Source organism: Scyliorhinus canicula, chromosome 19, assembly GCF_902713615.1.
Source record: "Scyliorhinus canicula chromosome 19, sScyCan1.1, whole genome shotgun sequence".
Classification (NCBI taxonomy): Eukaryota; Metazoa; Chordata; class Chondrichthyes; order Carcharhiniformes; family Scyliorhinidae; genus Scyliorhinus; species Scyliorhinus canicula.
This window is the reverse complement of record NC_052164.1, coordinates 65485890-65513586: the sequence shown is the minus strand read 5'-3', so window position 1 is coordinate 65513586 and position 27697 is coordinate 65485890. Positions and strand designations below refer to the sequence as shown.

The 27697-nt window shown below is 47.2% G+C and overlaps 1 protein-coding gene across 8 annotated transcripts in view; it reads left to right on the top strand.

Moving 5' to 3' along the window:
- LOC119953908 (CMP-N-acetylneuraminate-beta-galactosamide-alpha-2,3-sialyltransferase 4-like) overlaps positions 1 to 27697 on the top strand; it is a 232030-nt gene that overhangs the window by 79749 nt on the left and 124584 nt on the right. For 7 of the 8 annotated variants that reach the window (XM_038778575.1, XM_038778570.1, XM_038778569.1 and 4 more), the window contains one exon: positions 13390 to 13468. The exons of the other annotated variant lie outside the window; for it this stretch is intronic. In XM_038778575.1, coding sequence (XP_038634503.1) covers positions 13425 to 13468 — 44 coding nt within the window. In that variant the 5' untranslated portion in view covers positions 13390 to 13424. Of the gene's footprint in view, positions 1 to 13389; positions 13469 to 27697 lie in introns of those variants that run through there. 8 annotated transcript variants of the gene reach the window in all.

Sequence of the window (27697 nt, the reverse complement as noted above, 5' to 3'; positions counted from 1 at the left end):
CTGCTCAGCCCAGGACCGCAAGGAACTTCAGAGAGTTGTGAACACTGCCCAGTCCATCACACAAACCTGCCTCCCATCCTTTGACTCCATCTACACCTCCCGCTGCTTGGGGAAAGCGGGCAGCATAATCAGAGATCCCTCCCACCCGGCTTACTCATTCTTCCAACTTCTTCCATCAGGCAGGCAGGAGATACAGAAGTCTGAGAACACGCACGAACCGATTCAAAAACAGCTTCTTCCCCACTGTCACCAGATTCCTAAATGACCCTCTTATTGACTGACCTCATTAACAATACACCCTGTATGCTTCACCCAATGCCAGAGCTGATGTAGTTACATTGTATATCTTGTGTTGCCCTAATATGTATTTTTTTTAATTCCCTTTTCTTCCCATGTACTTAATGATCTGTTGAGCTGCTCGCAGAAAAATACTTTTCACTGTACCTCGGTACACGTGACAATAAACAAATCCAATCCAATCTCCGGGTTATCAGGGAGGCAAATACTCTCCAAGGGTCCTTCCTGTTTGTTCGATTATTTCCCCTTTCCTTTATTTTTGCAGTTACGTTTTTGATCCCATGGTTGATTTATGTACATGTATCTTTAAAGAAAGCCACTGCCTTTTAATTTGAGAAGCATGCGCTGGTTTGGACTGGAGTGGTAGACAGACTGGCATCAATGACAGAGATTGGCTGAGTCTCGGTTTTGTTTTGTTGATGGTCAATGAATGACCAATGGGAGGTTTAAACTAGCTGTTAAATCATGGCGGGGCTTACTCTCTGAGGCATAAGAACTTGAATAGTGAGAGAGAGGAGATTGGGAGAGAAAAGGCAAAGATTTGAGTGGATATAGGAGAAGCAGTCGCTAGGGAGCCAGCCTTCCCTGGAGCCATCTTGTATTTTTAAATCATTTTATTGAGGTATTTCTTTGGTATTGTACATTAAAAATGTACAATACATACAAACAATGTACATTAAAAATATATTAACATAGTGCAAATACCGCCTCCCTCTCCCATGGGTCCCACCATTACTTAACCCCCCAATGTACTCTAGCTGAACCCCCTCTTCCCACTCCTTCTGCTGACGATTAATTCTCTGCGAAGAAGTCAATGAATGGTTGCCACCTCCGGGCGAACCTGAACAATGACCCTCTCATGGCGAACTTAATTTTCTCCAGGCAGAGGAAGCCACCATAGCCTGTCTCCGATTTTGGGGGCTTCGAGTCCCTCCATGCTAGTAATATCCGGGAAGCAAAGGCCAGAGCATCTGCCCCTTCTCCTCGATTCCCGATCCTGCGACACCTCGAAAATCGCCACCTCTGGACTCAGCACCACCCTTGTATTTAATACCTTGGACATGACATCAGCAAACCCCTGCCAAAATCCCCTCAGCTTTGGACATGCCCAGAACATGTGGACATGGTTCGCAGGTCCTCCCGCACATTTTGTGCATCTGTCTTCCACCCCAAAGAATCTGCTCATCCGGGCCACTGTCATGTGAGCCCGGTGAACGGCCTTCAATTGAATCAGGCTGTGCCTGGCACATGTTGTGGTCGCGTTGACCCTACTCAATGCGTCCGCCCAAAGGCCCCCCTCTATCTCTTCCCCCCCCCCCCCCCCCCCCAGCTCCTCCTCCCACTTTTGCTTCAGCTCCTTGGTCTGCGTCTCCTCCGATCCCATAAGCTCCTTATATATGTCCAAAACGCTCCCCTCTCCTATCCATCCTCTAGAACCCACCCTATCCTGAATCCCCCTTCGCGTCAGGAGTGGGAAGGTTGGTACCTGCCTCCGCATAAAGTCCCGCACCTGCAGATATCCAAAATTCATGTCTCTCCGCCAGTGTAAACCTCTCTCCAGCGCCCTCATACTCAGGAAGCTCCCTTCTATACCAAGTCTTCCATCCTCTTAATCCCCACTCTCCGCCAAATTCGGAACCCCCCCGTCCATCCTCCCCGGGGCAAACTGGTGATTATCGCAGATTGGGCACCAGACCGATGCCCTTTCTGCTCCCACATGTCTACTTCACTGGCCCTGGACTCTCGGGGCCGCCACCACCACAGGGCTGGTGGAGTACTGTGCCGGCGGGAACGGCAGAGGCGCCATTACCAACACCCCCAGACTTGTGCCCTTACAAGAAGCCGCCTCCATACACACCCATGCCGACCCCTCCCCGCCCCCCCCACCAGCCACCTGCTGACCATGGCTATGTTAGCCGCCCAGTAATAATTGCTGAAATTCGGCAGTGCCAGGCCACCATCCCCCTGACTCCGCTCGAGCATTACCCTCCTCACTCGCGGGGACTAGCCCCCCTCCCCCCCCACCCCCCACACACAAAGCCCGTAATAACTTTATTGACTCGCTTAAAAAAGGACCATGGGATGAAGATTGGGAGACATTGGAAAACGAATAGGAATCTCGGGAGGATCGTCATTTTTATCGTTTAAACTCTGTCTGCCAGAGACAACAGGAGCGCATTCCATCTCCGGAAATCCTCCTTCGTCTGATCCAAGTTCAATTCATGTAGCCTGTCCCAGTCCCGCGGCACTTGGATACCTAGGTACCTGAAACTGTCCCCGACCAATCTGAATGGCAGTTCCCCCAGTCGCCCCTCCAGCCCCCTCGCCTGGACCACAAACATCTCGCTCTTCCCCATATTAAGCTTAACCACCGAAAACCGGCTGAATTCCCCAAAAATTCCCATAATTACTTCCGTCCCTCCATTGGATCTGAAACATACAGAAGCAGGTCATCCGTATCCCCCCCAGCCCCCGGGCCAGTCCCTTCCAACCCCTTCCAGCCCCTCGAAACCCTCACAGCAATTGCCAGCAGCTCTATACCCAGCGCAAACAGCAGTGGGGAGAGGGGGCATCCCTGTCTCATCGCCCGGTGCAGTCTAAAATAGTCTGAAGTCGTCCTGTTTGTCCGTACACTTGTCCGTTTGAGCCTGGTACAGCAACCTGACCCAGTCAATAAAGCCCCTCCCAAATCCAAACCGCCCCAGAACCTCCCATGAATAATCCAACTCAACCCGGTCAAAAGCTTTCTCCGCATCCATTGCAACCACTATCTCCCCCTCCCTACTCCTCTGGAGGCATTATGACCACGTTTAACAGCCTTCTTACATTGACCACCAGCTGCCTGCCCTTAACGAACCCCATCTGATCCTCCACAATAACGTCCGGTACACAGTCCTCAATCCTGGAGGACAAAATTTTGGCCAGCAGTGTGGCATCTATGTTCAACAGGGAAATTGGCCTGTAAGACCCACATAGCTCCGGGTTTTTTGTCCTGCTCCAGGATAAGCAAAATAGTGGCCTGTGACATCATCTGGGGCAGAACCCCCCTTTCCCTTGTCTCGTTAAACACCTTCATCAGCACTGGTCCCACTATCCCAGAAACTTTTTATAGAACTCTGCTGGGTACCGGTCCGGTCCCGGGGCTTTACCCGACTGCATGGCCTTCAAGCCTCCACTATCCCTTCCAACCCGATCGGGGGCCCCAGCCCTTCTACCAGTTCCCTGTCCACCTTTGAGAAAGTCAGCCCCTCCAGGAAGTACTTCATCCTCTCCAGCCCCCTCGGGGGTTCACACCTGCACAACCTGCTGCAAAAATCCCGAAACACCTTATTCACCCCTGCCGAGTCCCCAACCAAGTTCCTATCCCTGTCGATAACTTTCCCTATTTCTCTAGCTGCCTCCCTCTTTCTGAGCTGCTATGCAAGCATCCTGCTGGCCTTCTCACCGTGCTCGTATATCGCCCCCTTCGCCTTTCTGAGCTGTTCCACCGCCCTCCCTGTGGTTAACATGCCGAACTCTGCCTGTAGCCTCCGACGTTTCCTTAAAAGCCCTGCCTCTGGAGCCTCTGCATACCTCCTGTCAACTTGCAGAACCTCATTTACTAGTCGGTCTGTCTCTGCCCTGTCCTTCCTGTCCCTGTGAGCCCAGATCGAAATCGGCTCTCCTCTCATCTTCAGTGCTTCCCAGACCACCGCTGCTGAGACCTCCCCCGTATTATTCACCTGCAGGTAATTTTGTATGCATTTCCACAGCCTCTCACACACCGCTTCGTCCGCCAATAGCCCGACATCTAACCTCCATTGCAGGCGCTGATTGCTATCCATACTAACCTGCAGGTCAACCCAGTGTGGAGCACGGTCCGAGATTGTAATCGGTGAATACCCCGTGCCCACCACCCCTGCCAGTAGTGCCCTATCCAAGACAAAGAAGTCGATCCGAGAGTACACCTTATGTACATGGGAGTAAAAAGAAAACTCCTTCGCCTTCGGCTGCCGAAATCTCCATGGATCCACCCCCCACCATCTGCTCCATGAACCCTTTCAGTTCCTTTGCTGGCACCCTGACCATTCTCGAGCAGGACCGATCCAGGTCACGATCAATAACTATATTAAAGCCCAGTAAGAAGTCTTACAACACCAGGTTAAAGTCCAACAGGTTTGATTCAAACACGAGCTTTCGGAGCGCAGCTCCTTCCTCGGGTGTCAGGTATTAAAGCCCCCTCCCATGATCAGTTTGTGCGATTCCAGGTCCGGTATCTTCCGTAGCACCCTTTTTATAAATTCCACATCATCCCAATTTGGCGCATGTACATTGACCAGCACTACCTTCATCCCCTGCAGCTTACCACTAACCATACTATATCGACCTCCCACATCCGAGACTATTCTTCCCACCTCAAATGTCAGCCGCATGTTAATCAAGATCGCAACCCCTCTATTCTCTGTATCCAGCCCCGAGTGGAAAACCTGACTAATCCAGGCTTTCCTCAATCTGACCTGGTCCACTACTCTAAGGTGCGTCTCCTGCAACATTACCACGTTCGCCTACAGTCCCCTCGGGTGCGCAAACACTCGTGCCCTCTTTACCGGCCCATTTAGCCCTCGAACATTCCAGGTGATCAGCCTAGTTGGGGGGGGGGGGCAAAGTGCACCCCCTCTGCACCTCCTCCAGCCCGCCCCACGGCAGCCCCCACCCCCAACCTCCTCATGTTCCTCCACCGAAGTCCCTCCCTCATCAGCAGAACCACCCCCCCCGCAGCAACACTACTCTAAAACCTAACCTATCTAGTAAAGTAAACATATGCACCCCCCCACTGTGCTTTCGTGACCTGTCTCACCCAGCTAGCTTGGTGGCCCCCACCCCCGGCGCCAAGAAGTCTTCCACCTATTGTTCCCTCGCACCCCTCCCCCCCCCGCCCATACAAACAAATTCCCTCATCTAACAATCCCCAGACAAACACCCAACAGTAAGAAAAAACAAAAAAAAAGCACCACCCACCGAAACTTAAACAGGCACGTCTCCATCCCACAGACGTGCACATCAATAAAAAAAGAAAAAAAGGACATTGCCAATAGCCATCGAAAAAAGAACCCTTAAACTGATAAATCAACTTTTCCCCCCGCCTCTTAAACAGAACTCCAAAGGCAGAAACAAAACAGTAAGAGGAGACAACACCAATTTAAAACAGAAAAAAGGGGCCCAATATAGGCCAACAAGTTGCCTCAAAGTTCGAGAGTTGTCAGACCCCCACCAGTCCTTTTTCTTTTGGCAAAGTCCAGCTCATCTTTGGGCGACTCAAAATATTGATGCTTGTCCTCATGTGTGAGCCAAAGACGAGCCGGATACAGCAGTCCAAACTTCACCTGCTTCTTGAAGAAGATTGACTTGACTTGGTTAAAGCCTGCCCTCTTCCTCATCACTTCCACGCTCAGGTCCTGGTACACCCGCAGGGTACTGTTGTCCCACTGACAACTCTGCGTTCGTTTGGCCCACCGAGGAATGCATTCCTTGTTCAGGAACCTGTGGAATCTCACCACCATTGCCCTCCGAGGGTCCCCCGCTTGCGGCTTCCTTGCAAGCGCTCTATACGCCCTGTCCACCTCCCAACGGTTGATGGAATGCCCCCCCCCCCCAAGCAGTTTTTCGAACATACCTGCTACGTATGCCCCAGCGTCAGCTCCCTCAGCCCGCTCCGGGAGCCCGACAATTCTTAAGTTCTGCCGGTGGGACCCTTTCTCTAGGTCCTCCACCTTCTCTAGAAGCCTTTTCTGCTGGTCCCACAGCATCCCCACCTCCAGCTCCACCGCTGTTTGATGCTCCTCCTGCTTAGCCAGCACCTTCTCAGCCTTCTGGATCGCCCGATCCTGGGCGTCCGATCTGTGCTCTAGCCGATCGATCGATTCTTTAATCGGGTCCAAACATTCCCAGTTCTGCTTGGCAAAACCATCCTGGGTGGCCTGCATCAACTGCTCCGTCGGGCGCTGCACCGCCACCCCAGGGATCCGGTCCTCTGCCATGTTGTCTCGTGCTGCAGCTTCAACACAGCTCTTGGCTAACTTTTTTATTTCTGCCTTTTCGTGCACTTCTCATGCTTTGCTCCATACACCGATACGTGGAAACGGTGCCCAGTTGCCTCAGCCTTCACCGTCTAAAACCAAAAAAAGATCCGAGAGAAAGGTCCAAAGGTCCGACCAGAGCGGGAGCCACCAAATCTGCGACTCACTCCTTCATAGCCGCCACCGGAAGTTGATCAGCCATCTTGTTTTTGCACTTTTCCTTAATTGTGTTTATTTGGCCATACCAAAACTTTCCTTGCTTGGAGATAGCTGAAAGTATCAAGTGAAACTAGTGCCCCTTTGATTGACAGCTCTGAAATTTTATTTTCTTCATTTCCTTTTTCCTAATTCTTCAGTTCTTTTGGTTGTAACATAATGGATGGAAAGGTGATCGTAATTTTAAAAGAAAATTTAAGTACCCAATTTCTTTTCCAATTAGGGGGCAATTTAGCACGGGCAATCCACCTACCCTGCACATCTTTGGGTTGTGGGAGTGAGACCCACGCAGACACGGAGACACTGTATAAACTCCACACTGATATGACCCGAGGCCGGGATCGAAGCCGGGTCCTCGGCAGGGTTCTTAGCAGTGATAAGCACGCGCCACCGTGAGGTGGTCGTAATTGTATCCAACGTATTATACACATGTTGATCTAACTTCGCCAAGTGTTATGTTGTTATGTTTATACCTGAAGAAATGGTGAAGGACTGATTATTTTCTTATCTTGATAAACCTACAATTACAAAGGTGCAAGGTTGCACAGGCCTGTGCAAGCTATTTGGCTGAGCTCAGAACCTACAGTGTAATCGCACAGTCTGATTAATGTAGTGTTTGAGCCAATTCGATAACGTAAATCAGTAAACAAAGGTTTCTATTCTACCCCTGAACTCACTATATCACCAGGCATTGTGTGTAAAGTCACATTTTTAGTTCATAGGGATTGAAGGTTTGTTTAGGGCAGCACGGTAGCATAGTGGTTAACATCAATGCTTCACAGCTCCAGGGTCCCAGGTTCGGTTCCCGGCTGGGTCACTGTCTGTGCGGAGTCTGCACGTCCTCCCCGTGTGTGCGTGGGTTTCCTCCGGGTGCTCCGGTTTCCCCCCACAGTCACAAAGATGTGCAGGTTAGGTGAATTGGCCAGGCTAAATTGCCCTCAGGGTCCAAATTGCCCTTAGTGTTAGGTGGGGTTACTGGGTTATGGGGATAGGGTGGAGGTATGGGCTTGGGTAGGGTGCTCTTTCCAAGAGCCGGTGCAGACTCGATGGGCTGAATGGCCTCCTTCTGCAGTGTAAATTCTATGTTTGAAGGCCAGTGAGCTTAACTTCGGTAGTAGGGAAGATGCTGGAATCTATCATCAAGGAAGAAATAGCGAGGCATCTGGATAGAAATTGTCCCATTGGGCAGACGCAGCATGGGTTCATAAAGGGCAGGTCATGGCTAACTAATTTAGTGGAATTTTTTGAGGACATTACCAGTGCAGTAGATAATGAGGAGGCAATGGATGTGGTATATCTGGATTTCCAGAAAGCCTTTGACAAGGTGCCATACAAAAGGTTGCTGCATAAGATAAAGATGCATGGCATTAAGGGTAAAGTAGTAGCATGGATAGAGGATTGGTTAATTAATAGAAAGCAAAGAGTGGGGATTAATGGGTGTTTCTCTGGTTGGCAATCAGTAGCTAGTGGTGTCCCTCAGGGATCCGTATTGGGCCCACAATTGTTCACAATTTACATAGATGATTTGGAGTTGGGGACCAAGGGCAATGTGTCCAAGTTTGCAGATGACACTAAGATGAGTGGTAAAGCGAAAAGTGCAGAGGATACGGAAAGTCTGCAGAGGGATTTGGATAGGTTAAGTGAATGGGCTAGGGTCTGCCAGATGGAATACAATATTGACAAATGTGAGGTTATCCATTTTGGTAGGAATAACAGCAAACGGGATTATTATTTAAACGATAAAATATTAAAGCATGCCGCTGTGCAGAGAGACCTGGGTGTGCTAGTGCATGAATCACAGAAAGTTGGTTTACAGGTGCAACAGGTGATTAAGAAGGCAAATGGAATTTTGTCCTTCATTGCTAAAGGGATGGAGTTTAAGACGAGGGAGGTTATGTTGCAATTGTATAAGGTGTTAGTGCGACCACACCTGGAGTATTGTGTTCAGTTTTGGTCTCCTTACTTGAGAAAGGACGTACTGGCACTGGAGGGTGTGCAGAGGAGATTCACCTCTAGGTTAATCCCAGAGCTGAAGGGGTTGGATTATGAGGAGAGGTTGAGTAGACTGGGACTGTACTCGTTGGAATTTAGAAGGATGAGGGGGGGAATCTTATAGAAACATATAAAATTATGAAGGGAATAGATAGGATAGATGCGGGCAGGTTGTTTCCACTGGTGGGTGAAAGCAGAGCTAGGGGGCATAGCCTCAAAATAAGGGGAAGTAGATTTAGGACTGAGTTTAGGAGGAACTTCTTCACCCAAAGGGTTGTGAATCTATGGAATTCCTTGCCCAGTGAAGCAGTTGAGGCTCCTTCATTACATGTTTTTAAGGTAAAGATAGATAGTTTTTTGAAGAATAAAGGGACTAAGGGTTATGGTGTTCGGGCCGGAAAGTGGAGCTGAGTCCACAAAAGATCAGCCACAATCTCATTGAATGGCGGAGCAGGCTCGAGGGGCCAGATGGCCTACTCCTGCTCCTAGTTCGTATGTTCTTATGTTTGGCCATGGTTGTGGTGCTTTGTGCAGGTTCCAAGATATGGTAGTTTAGAAAAAGATCATCGGCTTATCGCAAATAGACACTCAAAACAACTTGCTGAACACTTATCACTTAGCCAACTATGTGTCGGCTGATTTAGTGAGAGTATTAGAATATGAGTCATTGTAGCCGTGACTTGCACTGTAAGAGGAAGACAAAGGCTTGTGGGAGCTAATTAAAACATAGTAATCGCAGTAAATGCCATAATAATTACGTTGTTTGTAAATGTCAATGACATTATTAATGAAAACCAGTGATGGGCATTTCAATTTGTATAAATAGTGGATAGCTGGGTCACTGGGCGGAGGCGAGGACTGTTGATACTGGCCGAAGTCAATACACTCTCTACAAGGTAAGTTGCCTGAGTATTGAATTCACCAGCTGGCCCTGTTAACCACTCCCCACTGAGCACGTCAACATTTGCAGGTATTATCCTGCATTTTCCAGTTGGTTTTTAGCAGAATATCCAGGCTATTGTGGGCATAAAGTTACATGTCAGCCCACAGAGAGTGAAGAACCTTTTAAAGGAACGGTCCTTAGTCCAGGCTACGGAAGAAATATCTGGTGGAATCCTACAAAATGTAACGGACACCTCCCGCAACCCTTGCGAACCTTGTAGGCCATCTCTGGATGATAACATTTATTTTTCTTTGACTCATCCCATTCTGATCTACTGACCAACAATAGATGCTCAAAACAGTGCTCAGATTACAATATTGTGACCACAGTCAATGTCATAATTAAATTGTTAAGGTCTGGGGATAGCTGTTGTCCCATGGAACTGCTTTGATGTTTTGTATTTCTCTGTTGAGCTTGTGTTGTAGTTAGTGCTTGGTTTATGCAGCATAATGGTGGTAGTACACTACAGGAATATTGAACTGTTGACCAATCATCTTTAACAATACTTTTAATTTGTCATCTCGTATCGTTCCCAGCGGCTCCACTCTACTAGTTCAGCTACCTGTTTTTTTAAAAAAAGGTTCAATTTCTAGTTCTCTTCCCACACCTAGTGGTGCACTAAAGCTGACCTTTGTCTAGTTAGTTAGTCCTGGAACAGGTCGCTAGTCTGTCACCAGAGGCTTATAGCTTGAAGGGCGCCGCTCTGTATCAGACATGGTGTCCGGGAATCTCTCTCGCTCTACCAGCCATTGTTATATTGGAAGGATTTTGCACGTTAGCACGTTTGACTGCGTTATGGATGCATCTCCCTTCGGTAATTAGAACGTGAAAGCAAGTCGTGACTTCAACTCCAATTTCATTGTGTTCTACAATCGCTTCTCCAAATTCACAGCGCCACTTGTATCCCTTTATATATGTGTGCAGTCTATCAAATAATAAGTGTGATCTATTAAACAATAGTGGGGAGGTAGTGGCACAGTGGTATAGTTGCAGGACAAGTAATCCAGAGACCCAGGTTTAATGATCTGGAGACCTGGGTTCAAATCCCACCTCGTCAGTGATGGAATTTAAACTCAATTAAATATCTGGAATTGAAATTCTAATGATGACCATGAAACCATTGTTGATTATCGCAAAAACCTATTTAATTCACGAATGATCTTTCGGGAAGGAAATCTGCCATCCTTACCTGGTCTGGCCTACCTGTGACCCCAGACCCACAGAAATGTGGTTGACTCTTAACTGCCCCCTCCAGGGAAATTAGGGATGGGCAATAAATGCCGGCATAGGCAGCGACACCAATGTCCCATGAACGAATTTTAAAAAAATTAAAGCTCCTATTCTAACTTGGTCACTCGGGAATATTAATTCTTTCCTAACAGATTCTCCTTCTTAAAGAAAAAATAATAATCTTTATTTTATTTTAAACTCAAGTTTTCATAGATTTTCTTTGCTACAATAAATGCACCCTATTCCCCTCAATTTTCTTTCAGCGACCCTCAGGTTCTCTTTCTTAAAGGAAAATACACCTCTCTTTAACAATTCCTAATAACATCTTCAGGTTAGCCTTTTTTTCTGTCAGATAGTCAGATCATTGCTAACTGTGATCAACCCCTTGATTTTGCCAATCTCCTTGCTCTCTAGCATCTGTTTTGGGCTCGCTTTGTCAATCCGTAACCTCTTTTCACTGACACTTTTCGTAGAGTACACATTCTCCCAAAGGGATTTATTGTCTATGCGATGATGCAACAACTTGGGATATTTATTTGAAGTTTTGGACAAGCGCTCTTGGCAAGGGTGTGAGTCAGAACAGTTTTACACAGTGAGTGGTGATAACCTGGAACCCACTGACTAGGAGGCTGGTGGAGACGGAGATGATGAATGCTTCTGTAAGAAAATTGGACGAGCACTTGAGAGGGGTAGCCTCACAGAGCTAGAGGGATCAAGCAGGAAAATGGGACTATCTGATTGCTCCACATAAAGCTGCCAATGGAATACTCCAGCCCAGTTGTGAAGGAAACAATGAGACTTGGATGAATTGGTAGAGACAGTGGGGACAGTGGCAAACATAAACAGAGCTTACCTCTCCACTCGTTCCCCCGTCCTTGCTGGCCGACTCTTCCTTATATACACATTCAAGTATAATTAACTGTAAATGGCTGGTTTGTGATGTGGAGTGTTGCCAACAGCATAGCTTCAACTTCTGTACCAGCTGAGGTTATCCATGAACCTTGCCCCACGCCTGAGGTGTGGTGACCCTCCGATTAAATCACCACCAGTCCGCGCTCTCTCTCTGAAAGGGGAGAGCTGCCGATGATTCTCTGGGATATCGGTGACTTTCATTTCACATATATTGATCAAATATAGATTCTTTCAATGGACAAAGTCCAACAAGAAAAGTGATTCAACTGTGGCTAACAAGAAAAGTTAAAGATCCTATTGGATCAAAGGCTCATAAAGTGGCCAAAATAGTAAGTCTGAAGACTAGGGATAGTTTTAGAATTCAGCAAAGGAGGACTAAGAAACTGATCAAGAGAAAATAGAATATAGGAGCAAACTGGTGAGAAACATAAAAACCGACTGGAAAAACTCATATTGATATGTGAAAAGGAAAAGATTAGCAAAAACTAATGTGGGTCCATTCCAGGCAAAGACAGGAGAGTTTATAATGTGGAATATGGAAATGGCAGAGAGACTGAACAATGTGTGTGTTGTCATGAAGTAAGAGGCAGAAATGGTCCCCAAAACACGAGATAAGCAATGGACTCATGAGCAGGAGGGACTGAGAGAGATTTAATATTAGTGAAAAAGTAATACTGGAGAAATTAATGTGGTTGAATGTTAATAAATCCCCAAAAGCTGATGCTCTACACCCCAGAGTGTTGAAAGAGGTGGTTGTAGAGATAGTGGATACATTGGTGATCATCTTTCAAACTTCTGTAGATCCTGGAATGGTTTGCGCAGATTGGAAGCTGGTGAGTGTAACTCCACTATTTAAGGAGGGAGAGAGAAAATGGGGAACCACATACTCATCAGTCGGAGCAAAATGCTACAATCCAATATAAAGTGTGGATTTCCTCCGGGTGATCCGGTTTCCTCCCGAAAGACATGCTTGTTAAGTGAATTGGACATTCTGAATTCTCCCTCTGTGTACCCGAACGGCGCGGTAGTGTGGCTTTTTACAGTAACCTCATTGCAGTGTTATGTCAGCTTAATTGTGACAATAATAAAGATTATTATTATATATCAATATCCCAACACTGAGCGGTTAACTTAGTGGACTGCTGGTTCATGATGTGGAGCGACGCCAACGGCGTGAGTTTCTTTCCCCCTACCGGCTGAGGTTACTCATGAAGACCCTGCCTTCACACCCTTGCCCCTTGCCTGAGGTGTGGTCACACTCCGGTTAAATGACCACCGGTCACCTGTGTGGGTCTCACGCCCCACAACCCTAAGATGTGCACGGTAGGTGGACTGGCCTCGCTAAATTGCCCCTTAAATGGAAAAATAAATTGGTTGCTCTAAATTTTTAAAAAATGACCACCAATCAGTTCTCATAGGGGAGTGCAGCCTATAGTCCTCTGGGACTGTGGCGACATTTACGCTTCCCCCAACACCTGTTCATCTTATTACCTCCAAGTACTGGTTATTTAACCTCCACCCACCAGACCCTATTAGATACTAACAAAAGCTCCTATGGACTCAGGCCAAAATGGCCCCCTTCTGTGCCTAATGACTCTACGAAATACCTACATTAGTATTTTTGCATTTAAAATAAGTATTTTTTTCTAATGCTCTTTGTTCATGTCAGCACATTGATTACACGAGCAATGACAGAAAAGCTGACACTCGATGTTTCATTAAATAAATTATTTTGTGTTTCAGCCAGCTTGGCCAGATTCATGACCACTTGGTGACAAATGAGTGTCAGCAGATGCTGCAGGCCATCAGCAGAAACCAGTGGGTAAGTGGCAGGCCAACACTCAAAACCTTTTTATCTGTGGCAGGAAATGAAAATTACCTTCCAGTTATGGAGAATTGAAGCATTGATAACTGTTCAGTTATGTGACACGGGTGTGGTAGTACAATGGTTACTAGCAGTTCAAAGATTTTGAATCAGACTGTTGAGAATTTGAATTCAAATAGTCGTTTGGTAGTCGTTTAGTAGTCGTTTAGTAATGCTGAAAAAAGACATATTGTCAAAACATTTTTGACTACACTCATCAGGACAATCGCAAGAACACCAACGTCAGGGGAAACAATAACTTTATACTGTATGAGAAGAGAGTGCTGATTGGTTGGCAACTGGACTTTGATTGGTGGAGGTATGCAGTGGAGAATGCACCAGTCAGTGGTGATTGACAGTTAACAGTCGAGCATTGTTTGAAAATTAAAACGAGGCAATTTGATGCTGATTGTCAAGGTTTTTGCCCTGAGGAATAGACCAGCAAATAGCTATCACTTATACAAATAATCTCTTGTCCCAAGACAAACACCCCTTCCCACAGGGCCACCTGTCACTTGTTCTGAAGTTTTGCTTTTACTGAACACTGACCTTTGTTTGCCTAATATCACATTCTGCTGTCTTACCTTCATTCCCCTTTCAGCACCTTCTCTTATCTTTCACACTGCCATTAACACTTCCTTTTTCTTGTGTCCTACACTTTTTTGTTGGAATGTCTTCTAACTCCCACCTATCACTGACCTTCTACTTTGCTCCACCCCCTCTTGTATAGTATATGAAAAATGAATATCGCTTATTGTCACGAGTAGGCTTCAATGAAGTTACTGTGAAGTTACAATGAAGTTACACCTTTTCTTCAGCTCTGAAGAAGAGTCCCACAATCTAGAAACATTAATTCTGTTTCTCTCCACAGATGCTGCCAGACCTGCTGGGGTTTGCCCCGCATTTTCTGGTTTTCTTTCAGATTTCCTGCGCTGTGGTATTTTGCTTTTCCTTTAATGGTTTAGATGAAACAGATACAAGACATGTTCATGTTCGCTCTGCCTGCAATGAACAGGGCCCTGTGTGTTAATAAAAGTGGCTTCCAGTAAATGCATCACACTGTGAGCCTGATTCTCAATCTTAAACTAGTTGCTGGTGTAACATTTAGAACACTGAGGATTATTTGAGCAAATGTTAACCAATAACAGAACAGCATCTAATGCTGGACACAGCGTTTTGAGTTTTGCACACATGGGCTGGTTGGGTACAATCTGTCCCTTGCCCTCTGTGAACGATGGAAGGGACATGCTGTTTGTTACTAAATTGAAGCTTTTTGATAAAATGTCTTTTTTGTTCAGCAATACTCAAATTTTAATTCAATATTTAAGAAACCTCTGGAGGTAAAATGAAACAGGAAAAAGCCATGAAAGTTGGATTGTTTTGTGTTCATTGATGCCCTTAAGGAAAAAGGAACCCATTGCTTGCTCTTGTGTACATGTGCCCCACTGCAATATGGTTCACTCTGCCCTCTGAAATGGCTAGCATGACACTCAGTTGTACCACATCCGTTAGGAAGAAGGGAATTTAGGAACACACGGACAAGAGTAGGCCTGTTGAGCCTGCTCCTGACAATCAATATGCTCATGGCTGATTGGGCCTTTAGATTTGGATTTAAATTTATTGTCACGTGTACCGAGGTAGTGAGAAGTATTGTTCTGCTTACAGTCCAGACAGGTCATTCCATAGCTGAAAAACATAGGACTTACGACAAATACACAATGTAACTACATAGCCTTGGGTAAAGCATACGAAATGTGGTGCTACACAGTAGAGAAGATGTGTGAAGAGATCAGTTCCGTCCATAAGAGGGTCATTTAGGAGTCTGGTAACAGCTAGGAAGAAGCTGTTTTTGAATCTGTTAGTACATGTTCTCAAACTTTTATATCTCCTGCCCGACGGAAGAGGTCAGAAGAGAGAATAACCAGGGTGGAGGGGTCTTTGATTATGCTGCCCACTTTCCCAAGGCAGCGGGAGGTTTACACAGAATCAACGGATGGGGGGCAGGTTTGCGTGATGGACTGGGCTGGGTTCACATCTCTGTAATTTCCTACGGCCTTGGGCCGAGCAGTTGCCATACCAGGCTGTGATGCAGCCAGATAGGATGCTTCCTATGGTGAATCTGTAAAAATTGGTAAAAGTCAATGTGGACATGCGAATTTCCTTAGTTTCCTGAAGAAATATAGCCGCTGTTGTGCTTTCCTGGTCGTAGCGTTGATGTGTACAGCTAGCAATCTGAAGCAGTCATCTCGGCATCATTGACGCAGATGGATGTATCTGACACATTGCTTCCTGAAGTCAATGACCAGTTCTTTAGTTCTGCTGACGTTGAGGGAGAGATTGTTGTCATTACACAATACCACTAGGTTCTGTACCCTGAGTCATTGTTGCTTGAGATCCAACCCACTATGCTCGTGTCATCAGCAAACTTGTAGATGGAGTTGGAGCCAAGGGATCCATTGCTTTCCGTGGGTTCACTTTCAAGAAGGCCGATCTAACTTGGGAAGCTATGACGGTGGGTATGGGTGTGTCCGAGGCTGCTGGGGTAGTTGACAACGGTTTGTTGGTTTCTTGCTTGAAAAGAGCATAGAATGCATTGAGCTTATCAGGGAGGGGTGCTCTGTTGCCAGAGATTCTACTCGGCTTTGCTTTAGTCTGGTCTGGTATTGTCTCGTGGCATCCCTAATGGCTTTGCGGATGCAGTACCTGGATTTTTGTGTAGGTCAGGGTCATCCGTCTTGAATGCCTCAGACCTGGCCTTCAGTAGGGAGTGGATCTCCCACTTAAACTGCTTAAACCATGGCTTGCAGTTGGGGAATGCACGTACTACCTTCTTTGTCACGCAGATTTACACCCATAACCCTTTACGTTATTGTTAGTCAGAAATCTATTAATCTCTGTTTTAAACATACTGAATGACTGAGCTTCCACAGCCCTCTGGGGTAGGAATTCCAAAGATTCACAGGCCTCTGTGGAAAGAAATTAAGAGCTGTGTAACAAATTATGGCCATGTCTGTAAATCCCAAATCCAGAAGTTAAATATTGAAAATAATTATCGATTGGCCTTCTCAACAATCTTGTAAATTGGACGCTAACCATTTGCTCACCTTGCAAGCTCGCGCAGAAGCAGAGCGTGTCAAAGCTCACCTGCGGGACAATGGCTATCCTGCTCTGACCATTGTTTGCTGCATGAATGGGCCTCAGGCTGCCACCTTCGGAGCTGAAAAGTGCCTGGTCTAACTCAAATTACCTTGGAAAGTCAAAGTATCTCAGAAATTTAAACAAGAGGCTAGGTAAGTCGTTTCACTGCGCGTGTGAACAGGATGCTGCCATCAGCCTAAAAAGATGTTCTGCTCACCGCACAATTGAGCAATGCCATTGTATGAAATTTCAGTGCTGTTGTGATGCCAGTTATGTAGGCTGCATGGCCTAAAGATTGGATGATTGAACCAATCAAACACTATGTTCCTTCGGTTGCTTGCAATAAGCGGAATACAGACCATACTCAAACCATCCTTCGCTGGCAACAAAACGTCCCCTGTTAGGTGTGATTCTGTGATTGGGCAGTAGCTTGCTGAACAACCCTGAGTGTGCGAACAGCTATGCTAACAACCAATTTAAAATAATCTGTTGAGTTTGTAACATGGCTCCTTTATGCTTGTGAGAAACAATGAATGTCCATATGTAGGGACCCATTCTCTGAAAATAAATGGACTATCTTCAAACACTACTTTTTTTTTGCAATACCCAGAAGTATGCAGAGCCTTTAATTCGCTGTTGCTTTCTTGACGGCACCACATGGCCAATCCTAGTTGACTTGCCAACCAATCAGCACTTGTTTCTCCTGTAGTATGAATTGTGATTGTTGGTTTGAAATTTGGCATTCTTGTGTTTGTCCTGATGAGTGCTAGATAAAAAGCATTGGCAACAGGTCTCTCTCTTTTTATCAATATACAAACGATAGTAGTGATAATGGAGATATGGCTTGGAGGAAATTTCTGGGTATAGCATTCCGACGAGGTGGGAAGAGTGCCAGTGTTACTGAAGAACCTAATCGCAACATGCATTGAGGGATAATTGTAGAACATTGGAAGAATACAATTGCCTATGTACATTGCAGGCCGCCACTGTGTTCAATGGTGTACATAATCTGCCTTAATGTTTGATTTGTCATTGTAAAAGTGTCTGCTTGGGATGTCCGGTGGTGGCCATAATGTGAGTGGTCGCACACAGGGCAGTTCCTGCTTGATGGTGTAGAAAATAACTCTTTTTACCCAAAATTGGGTGGAATTTCGATGGAAAGGTGTAACTGAAGGTTGGAAGAGAGGTTACCCCCAGGAGTGATGTCTGCTGTTTATCAAACCCGGCAGAAGTGAAGGAGTTGGCCAAGGAGTTGGAAGGGACCTGTGACGCAGCAGCCAGTGGAGGAATGGCGGAAAGGGAAGGGCCAGTGCAAGTAACAAAGCCCCAGATGGAACAGTTGATGGCCTTCATCAAGGAAGAGTTCTGCCATCAGAGGAAGGAGATGCCGGAGGATCGCTCGAAGGGGCTGTGGCACCCCTGAAGGGCTCGATTAGAGAAGGTGGAGACCTTTGCAAGACGTTGAGTGCAAAGGTGGAGGAGCAGGAAAATAGACCGAGAAGGCAGAATCTGTGGTTAGTGGACCTGCCTGAAGGAGTGGAAGATGTGAGTGAGACGAGGTACCTTTTCAGGATGCTGGCGAAGGGGGTATTGGATAAGGCCCCAAACGTGGATAAAGCGCACAGGTCTCTGAGGTAGAAGCGTAGAGCGGGGGAGTCGCCGCGGACGTTGATCGTGAGGCTCCGTGAAATCGTGGAAAAGGAGAAGATTCTGCAATGGGCCAGGGAGAAGCTCAACTGTAAATGGAAGGGGAACAAGGTCCGACTATACCAGGACATTGCAGCTGAGCTGGCAAAACGGTGTGCTGGGTTCAACAAAGCCAAGGCAGTGCTATATCAACGGCAGATCAGGTTTGGGCTGATCTACCCGGCGAAGGTATGAAGGCCAGGAATAGTATTTTGAGACCCAGAAGTGGCCAATGCCTTTATCAAGGAGCAAAAACTGGGGGAGAACTGGACTGAACAATTCTGGGAGACTGAGGTGCTGGCACTTTGAGGAAATTCGGAATATGGGTAGAGAGGGGGTTGGAGGGAGTGGGGGTTTTCTTTTCCTCCGATGTGGGTTTTGTTTTGTGTTTTTTTTCTGTTGGACTGACAAAGAGTAGCAGGGATGAAAAGTTTGCAAGGGGACGGCTGTCCCCCCCCCCCCCCCCCCCCCCCCCCCCCCCCCCCCCCCCCGGGTGCCTGGGGCTGTTATTTTTTCTCTTTGTATGTTCTTGGGTAAGGTGACCTGTGGGTCGCGATGAGTCTTTGTTTGGATGGTGGAGGGGGAGGTCAGCAGGAGCCTTCTTCAGAGAACAGAGAGGTGAGGGTGAGGAGGGGTGGGAGGTGCATTAGGAGGAGCCTTTGGGCAGGAGTTGCCACATTGGCAGGTAATGCTGGTGAACGGACATGAAGTATGGGAGAAGGCCGAGAGAGGCGGCCGTAGAACGGGAGGGTGGTGGGAGAGAAGGGAGGGTGATACGATGAGGCGAGGTTGGAGAAGAAAGATGGTCAGGGGCAGAGAAAGGGGTCATCTTGGATAGACCAGGTATAGGATGACATTAATGGGGGCAGAGCCAAAAGGAAAGGATGGCGGACGGTAGAGGGGAATGGAGGCATAAGCCCTCGGTAAGGCTGATAACATGGAACGTGCAAGGGCTCTATGGACTGGTCAAAAGATCTTGGGTCTTTGCACACCTTAGGAGCTTGAAAGCTGAGGTAGTCTTTTTGCAGGAGACGCACCTCCGTGTGAAGGACCAGGTTAGGCTAAGAAAGGGATGGGTGGGTCAGGGTTTCCACTGGGGATTTGATTCAAAGTCACGGGAGGGGTGGGGGGATGACCATTTTGATGAGTAAGAAAATGGGGTTTGTGAGCCTGAAGGACGTGAGGGACCTGGGTGGGGGATATGTGATTTGTGAGTGGGGTATTAGAAGGGACGCCTGTGGCGTTGGCGAATGTGTATGCACCGAACTGAGATGATGTAGGTTTTATGAGGGGGCTGCTGGCAGCGATCCCGGACTTGGCCACGCACCAGTTGATTATGGGAGGAGATTTTAACTGTGTCCTAGGACCGAGAGTAGATAGATCGAGCCCCTGGTCAATGGGTAGGATACGAATGGCAAAGGAGCTGGGTGGGTTTATGGACAAGGTGGGTATGGTAGATCCATGGCGCTTCAAGAACCCAGGGGGAAGAGAGTATTCCTTTTGTTCGCATGTGTGCAGGGTATATTCCAGAAATTATTTTCTAATGGTGAGCCGGGAGGTTTTGGTTGGGGTGGAGGGAGCAGAGTACGCAGGGATAGTGATCTCGGACCCCAGTGGCTGGAGATTCAGCTTCGATCAGGACTGGAGCAGAGGCCCGATTCAGTATTGTTGGCAGATAGTGGGTTTTGAAACCAGTGCGGGCTGTGATTAACGATTATGTAGAATTAACCAAAATGGGGAGGTGTCAGCAGACACATTTTGGGAAGTGCTGATCCGAGGGGAGATGACCTCTTTCAAGACACATTCAGATAGGGAAAAGTGGGAGGAATATGTATGGTTAACACACGAGATAGTGGAGGTAGATTGGGAGTACTCGAGGGTGCCCACCTTGGAGGGATTGGCGAGGAGGAGAAAATTACAGGGGCAAGTTGATAGGGTGGTAGGGCAGCTGTGTGGGGCAAGAGGGATGCAGTATGAATACGGGGTTAAGGCGAGTCGAATGTTAGCATATCAGCTACGGAGGCAGGCTACATCCAAGGAAATATTGAAGATATGGACTGGGGCTGGGGAGGGGTTGCTGGGGAAGATAAACGAGGTGTTGAAGGATCATTATAAGGAACTGTACAGGGTGAATCCAGGGGGTGAAGAGGGGACATGAGACGGTTCTGAGAAGAACTGGATTACCACAGTTGGAGAAAGGGAGGAGGCAGGCGCTCAAGGGAGCTTGGGGCTGAGGGAGGTATTGGACAGTATAAGGGGTATGAAGTCGAGGAAGGACTTTGAGCCCAATGGCGACTTGGTGGAATTTTGGAAGGAGTTCGCGACAGACCTGGCACCACATCTTTCGGGGGCGTTTAATGAGGCGTTGGAGAAGGACGAGCTGCCGGATGCGATGAGACAGGCAACAGCCACGTTAATATCAAAAAAGGGGAAGGACCCGTTGGAATGTGGGTCATATAGGCCCATATCGTTGTTAAATACAGGTGTGAAAGTGCTGGCTAAGTTGGTTATGGAAGGATGGAAGGTTGTGTCCTGAGGGGGGTTGCGTAAATGGCTTCATACAGGGCAGGCAGCTTTGTAGCAATATAAGCAGGCTGCTCGATGCGATCATGACCCTGTTGGGAGCTCAGGTACCAGGTTCGGAGAAGGCATTCAACCGGGTGGAGTGGCGGTACCTTCTTGGGAAGGTTTGGGTTTGGGCAGATGTTCGTGGTATGGGTGCGCCTGTTATATGTGGCACCGAGGGCGAGTGTGCAGACCAATGACATGGGTTCACAGAACTTTGAACTACACAGGGGAATAAGACGGGGTGCCCCCTGTCGCCGCTACGATTTGTGCTGGCTATCGAGCCTCTGGCAATGGCTCTTCGGGGGTGGGCAGAGTGGCAAGGAATTACAAGGGGATGAAGGGAGTTTTGGGTATCGCTCTATGCCGATGACCTCCCATTGTATGTTTCGGACCCGCTGGAGAGCATGGAGAGGATCATGGCTTGTTGGGGAAGTTCAGGCGTTCTCGTGGTATAAGTTTAATGTAGGGAAAAGCGAAGTGTTCCCGGTGAATGAGTCGGGTCGGCGAACCAATTTGGGTGGGGGGGGGGTGCTAAACCTGGCCAGAGACAGGTTTAGATACCTGGGAATTAAGCTAATGAGGGAGGGGGTGATGCTTCACAAATAGAATTTAACAAAACTGGTGGAGGAGGCTAGGGAGGATCTGATGAGGTGGGACACATTGCACTTGACTTTGGCAGGGATGGTCCAAATGGTGAAGATGAACATTCTGCCAAAGTTCCTGTTCATATTCCAGACACTCCCGACCTTTGTACCTAAGATATTCTTGCGAAAACTGGACACAATTATTTCGGACTTTGTATAGGCAGGGAAGGTGCCAAGGGTTAAGAGAATTTTATTACAGGGGCAACAGGGAGGGTCGGCATTGCCGAACTTGCATCATTACTTATGGGCAGCGAACGTGGAGAACGTGAAGCGATGGTGAGAATGAGAGGGGATTGAATGGGTTAGGATGGAGGAGGAATCCTGCAGGGGGTCCAGCTTAAGGGCTATGATGATGACGGTGTTGCCAATGGCGCCAAGCAGATACTCTGAGAGCCCGGTGGTGCAGTCCACGGTGAAGATCTGGAATCAGCTGAGGAGGCACTTTAGGATAGAGGGTATGTAGGTGTTAACATTGGGAGGGGATAGATAGCACGATCACGTTTAGCAAATGGAGAGAAATGGGGCTGGTTAAGGTGAGGGATTTGCATTTGGAGGAAAGGTTTGCCAGTATAGGTGAATTGAAGGAGAGGGTAGAGCTTCTGAGAGGAAGTGAGTTTAGGTACCTGCAGATAAGGGACTTCGCGCGGAAGGTTTGGAAAGAGTTCCCCAGGTTGCCGAGGCACACTCTGCTGACGCGACTGCTTCTTCCGAATGTGAAAGGGGAGGGCAGGCTTGGAGACATTTACAGGTGGCTGGGAGAACAGGGAGGTGAGCGGGTGGTGCAGATTAAGGAGAAGTGGGTAGGGGTTAGAGTGAGGAGCTACGAAGGGTAAATGAGACCTTGTGTGCAAGGATGAGCTTGATACAATTCAAGGTCGTACACAGGGTACATATGACGTGGGCAAGAATGAGTGGGCTCTTTTTCAGGGGGAGGCAGATAAGTGAGAAAAGTGTGGGCGGGGACCAGCGAACCACGCACATATGTTCTGGGGCTGCGGAAAGTCGGAGGGATCTTGGGTGGGAGTGTTCGCAGCGCTAGCAAGGATAGAGGGGAGGAGGTTGCGCTGGACCCTTTGGTGGCGATAGTTGGGGTATCGTATAAGCCGGAGCTGATGGTGGAGAGGAAGGTCGATGCTGTGGCCTTCGCCCCTCTGATTGCCCGGCAATGAATTTTATAGGAATGACGGTCAGCAACGCCACAGTGGGTAGCTGTGACTGGGTGACTTGTAGCACTTTCTTCGACAGGAAAAGATCAAATACAAGTTAAGGGGTTCAGCGGAGGGTTTTAAAGGGTTTTAAAGGAGGCAGCTCTTTTTCAACGTTAGGAGTTTATTGAACATAGATATGCACCAGCGGAAGGGAGAGACACAGAGGTGGTGGTGGCGTTGGATGCCGAGGTGGTGTTTGACTGGGTAGAGTGGCGGTATTGGATGGCTGTTTTGGAGTGGTTTAGGATTGGGCTGTGATTTGTGGAGTGAGTAAGATTGCTGCACAGGGAGCTGAGGGCGAGTGTCCGCACGAAGAGCATGAATTTGGGGTATTTTGCTCTGCACTGAGGGACCAGGCAGGGATGCCATATGTCCCCTACCCCTGTTGGTTGCGCTTGTGATTGAGCCTCTGGCCATTGCGTTGAGGAGTTTGGAGGTGTGGAGTGGGTGGTGGGGTGGAGCATAGGGTATATTTATACGCGGACGACTTGCTGTTGTATGTGTCGGAACCGAGCGCGTCAATGAGTGGTATATTGGAGCTGCTTCGGGAGTTTGTGTCTTTTTCGGGGTATAAGCTAAATTTAGATAGAAGTGAATATTTTGTGGTGTCCCGACTGGGGGTGGGGGCAGGGGGGGGGGGGGGCTGCCATTCTGTAGGGCGGTGACCCATTTTACATAGCTGGGGGTGCAGGTGGCACAAGGTTGTGGGGGGGGGGGGGGGGGGTGTTCCATAGGTATAAAATTACTAGTTTTTGGTGGGGAGGGTGAAAGCGAACTTGGCAAGGTGGGGTGGTCTCCCTCTGTCGCTGGCAGGTCGGGTACAGGCAATTAAGATTAATGTGCTCCCGGGTTTATGTTTATTTTTCAGTGCCTGCCGACCTTCCTGCCAAAGACATTTTTTAAGGAAGTTGAAAAGATGATTACCTCAATTATGTGGGTTGGCGGGGGGGGGGGGGGGGGGAAGGTAGAGGTAGCCAGGATTGGGAAGGTGCTAATGCAGATAGGACGGCTGTCAGGGGGGGTTAGGTCTCCCGAATTTACTGTATTATTACTGGGCGGCGAATGATGAGAAGGTAAGTTGCTGGGGTGGGGGGGGGGGGGGGGGGGGGTGTGCTCCCAGTGGGTTAGAATGGAGGAAAGTTTGTGCAGGTGGTCGGGGCTGAGGGCGTTGGCAACAGCGTCACTCCCGATGGCCCCTGGGAAATACTCGGTGAGTCCGGTGGTAGTAGCGACGTTCAAGATCTGGAGACAGTTGCGCCAACACTTTAGTTGTGGGCGGAATCAAGGGAAATGCTGATTCGGGAGAAACTGTAGATTTGAGCCAGGGAAGTGGGGTGGGAGTTTTTGGAGATGGGAGGAGAGGAGGGTGAGGGTATTAAAGGATTTGTTTTAGGGGGGCCGGTTTGCGGGACTGGAGGAGCTGGGGGATAAATATGGGTTGAGGCAGGGGGAGATGTTTAGATATATGTGGTCCGAGATTTTGCCAGGAAGTAGGTACAGGGCTTTCCGGTGGCGCCGGCCCCCACACTGTTGCAAGAGGTACTGACGACAGGGGGAATGGAGAAGGGGGTAATGTCGCCGATTTATGGGGTGATTCTGGGAGAAGATAAGGTACCGCTGGAGGGCATTAAGACAAAATGGGAGGAAGAGTTGGGGGAGGGAATGGAGGAGGGGTTGTGGTTTGAGGAGCTCTGGAGGGTGAAAGCTTCAACTTCGTGCGCAAGGTTTGGACTGATACAGCTGAAGGTGGTATATAGGGCGAACCTCACAAAGGCGAGGATGAGCCGACTTTTTGAGGGGGTACAGGATACTTGTGGCTGATGAGGGGGGGGGGGGGCTGCAAATCACGTGCAAATGTTTTGGTTCTGTCCAAAACTGGAGGGGTATAGGAGGAGTACTTCAGGGTAATCTCTAGTGTGGTGGATGTGAGACTCGAACCAGAAGCCACATTTGGGGTGTCGGATTGGCCGGGGTAGAAAGCGGGTATGGGGGCAGATGTCTCAGCCTTTGCCTCATTGATCGCCCGAAGGTGGATCCTGTTGGGGTGGAAGTCACCCTCTCCGCTCTGCGGGATCTGCTGGAGTTCTGAACACTCGCGAAAGTGAAGTTAAAGTTGAGGGGAAGGATGAGAGGGTTCTACAACTCGTGGGCTTTGTTTATTATGCATTCTCCAGAATTGGATGACATCGAACATTTGGACTGTATAAGTTATTGGTGATTATGTATGGGGTGATGGTGGATTCCTGATTCTTTTTCTTTGGTGTTTGTATTTAAAATGTTGAGGACAGTTTGGGGGTAGGTGGGATGAAGGGATTGTTGGCCAGGGGATTGACATTGTATTTGTTGGTGTTGATTATTTGTTCGTGGGTGTAAATTTTATGAAATGTGAAAAAAGAAAAAGAATTAAAATATTTATTAAGAAAAAGGCTTTTGTAATAATTATTACCCTTTACATTGTGAAATAAATATTGAAGAAGCATATCTAAGAACCAGTACTATTAAGGCGAGATTATATTAGACCTGTTGTGTTGGTTGACATTGGATAGGGAAAGCATAAAAGATCCACCATATCTCTGCGAGTGAGAGTCGTCAGTGAATTTAGGCGGGTATCGAATCCTGTCCTGAATTTATGACGACATCTTTAATGTCAGAAGTGCTCCCATTTTTTTGGGGGGGGGGGGGGGGGAACGGGATACTACACCATTCTTGAAACTCTGTGGGTAATTGACCTGACACTAGAGTAACCTACATGTATTCTTTATAAACTTTCAATGGTGTTCAAAATCAGTCTTGATGTGGCAATGCACAGAGTAAGAGGTTTGAGTTCAGTGTAATACTGAGGGGGAACTGCACTTTTGGAGATGTATCTTTTGGATGACAGCTGAAACCACGTTTGCCTTCCCAGGCAAATGACCTTTTAACACGGTTTGGAAAAAAGAGCATGTGAGTTCTCTTATCAATCAGTTATTATTACGTTGTGCGAGCCGTTGGTTGCTGTGTTTCCAACAATACAACAATGACAACACTTCAAAAGAACGTCATTTACAGTAAAGTTCATGAAAGGTGCCATATAATAACTGCTCTAGGGGGTTCAAACTGAAGCTTTGCAAATCTCTCGTGGAAGGCACTCCAACACCCTGGTTCATTGTCACCTGTGTAAACCAACTTTTCTATTTTTTTAAATTTAGAGTATCCAGTTCTTATTTTTCCCAATTAAGGGATAATTTAGCATGGTCAATCCAGCTACCTTGCGCATCTCTTCGGGTTGTGGGGGTGAGAGATATGCAGACATGGGGAGAATGTGCAAATTCCACACGGACGGTGGCCCGGGGTCAGGATCGAACCCGGATCCTCGGCAATGTGAGGAAGCAGGGCTAACCACCTCACCACAGTGCCGCCAACCTACTGATTCTCACCAGTATGAACCAACTTCATTCTCACCTGTCCAAAACAACTCATTCTTTTTAAAAATAAATTTAAAGTACCCAATTCTGTCTTTTCCAATTAAGGGGCAATTTAGTGTGACCAATCGACCTACCCTCCACATCTTTAGGTTTGTGGGGGTGAGACCCACGCAGGCACAGGGAGAATGTGCAAACTCCACATGGACAGTGACCCGGGGCTGGGATCAAACCCGGGTCCTCAGCACCGTGAGGCAGCAGTGCTAACCACTGCGCCACCGTACTGCCCGTAATCAACTCATTTTCACGTGTATGAATCAACTCATTCTAACCTGTATGAACGCACTCATTTTAACCTGTATAAACCGACACATTCTAATCTGTATAAACCCACTCATTCTAAACTTTATAAACCAACTCATTCTAATCTGTATGAACCAACTAATTCTAACCTCTATAAACCAACTCATTCTAATCTGTATGAACCAACTCATTCTCACCTGTATAAACCAACTTTGTTCTCACCTGTATGAACCAACATCATTCTCACCTGTATAAACCAACTTCATTCTCACCTGTATAAACCAACTTTGTTCTCACCTGTATAAACCAACTTCATTCTCACCTGTATAAACCAACTTTGTTCTCACCTGTATGAACCAACATCATTCTCACCTGTATAAACCAACTTCATTCTCACCTGTATAAACCCAACTCATTCTAATCTGTATAAACCCACTCATTCTAAACTGTATAAACCCACTCATTCTAATCTGTATAAACCCACTCATTCTAACCTACATGAACAAACTTCATTCTCACCTGTATAAACCAACTTCGTTCTCACCTGTAAGAACTCATTTATTCTCACCTGTATCAAATACTTCACCTGTTTGAACCAACTCATTCTCACCAGTATGAATTAACTCATTCTAATCTGTATGAACCCACTCATTCTTACCTGTATCAACCCAACTCATTCTAATCTGTATAAACCCACTCATTCTAACCTGTATAAACCCACTCATTCTAATCTGTATAAACCCACTCATTCTAACCTACATGAACAAACTTCATTCTCACCTGTATAAACCAACTTCGTTCTCACCTGTAAGAACTCATTTATTCTCACCTGTATCAAATACTTCACCTGTTTGAACCAACTCATTCTCACCAGTATGAATTAACTCATTCTAATCTGTATGAACCCACTCATTCTTACCTGTATAAACCCAACTCATTCTAATCTGTATAAACCCACTCATTCTAACCTGTATAAACCCACTCATTCTAATCTGTATAAACCCACTCATTCTAACCTAAATGAACAAACTTCATTCTCACCTGTATAAACCAACTTCGTTCTCACCTGTAAGAACTCATTTATTCTCACCTGTATCAAATACTTCACCTGTTTGAACCAACTCATTCTCACCAGTATGAATTAACTCATTTTAATCTGTATGAACCCACTCATTCTTACCTGTATAAACCAACTTATTTGAACCCGTATAAACCAACTTCATTCTCACCTGTATGAAC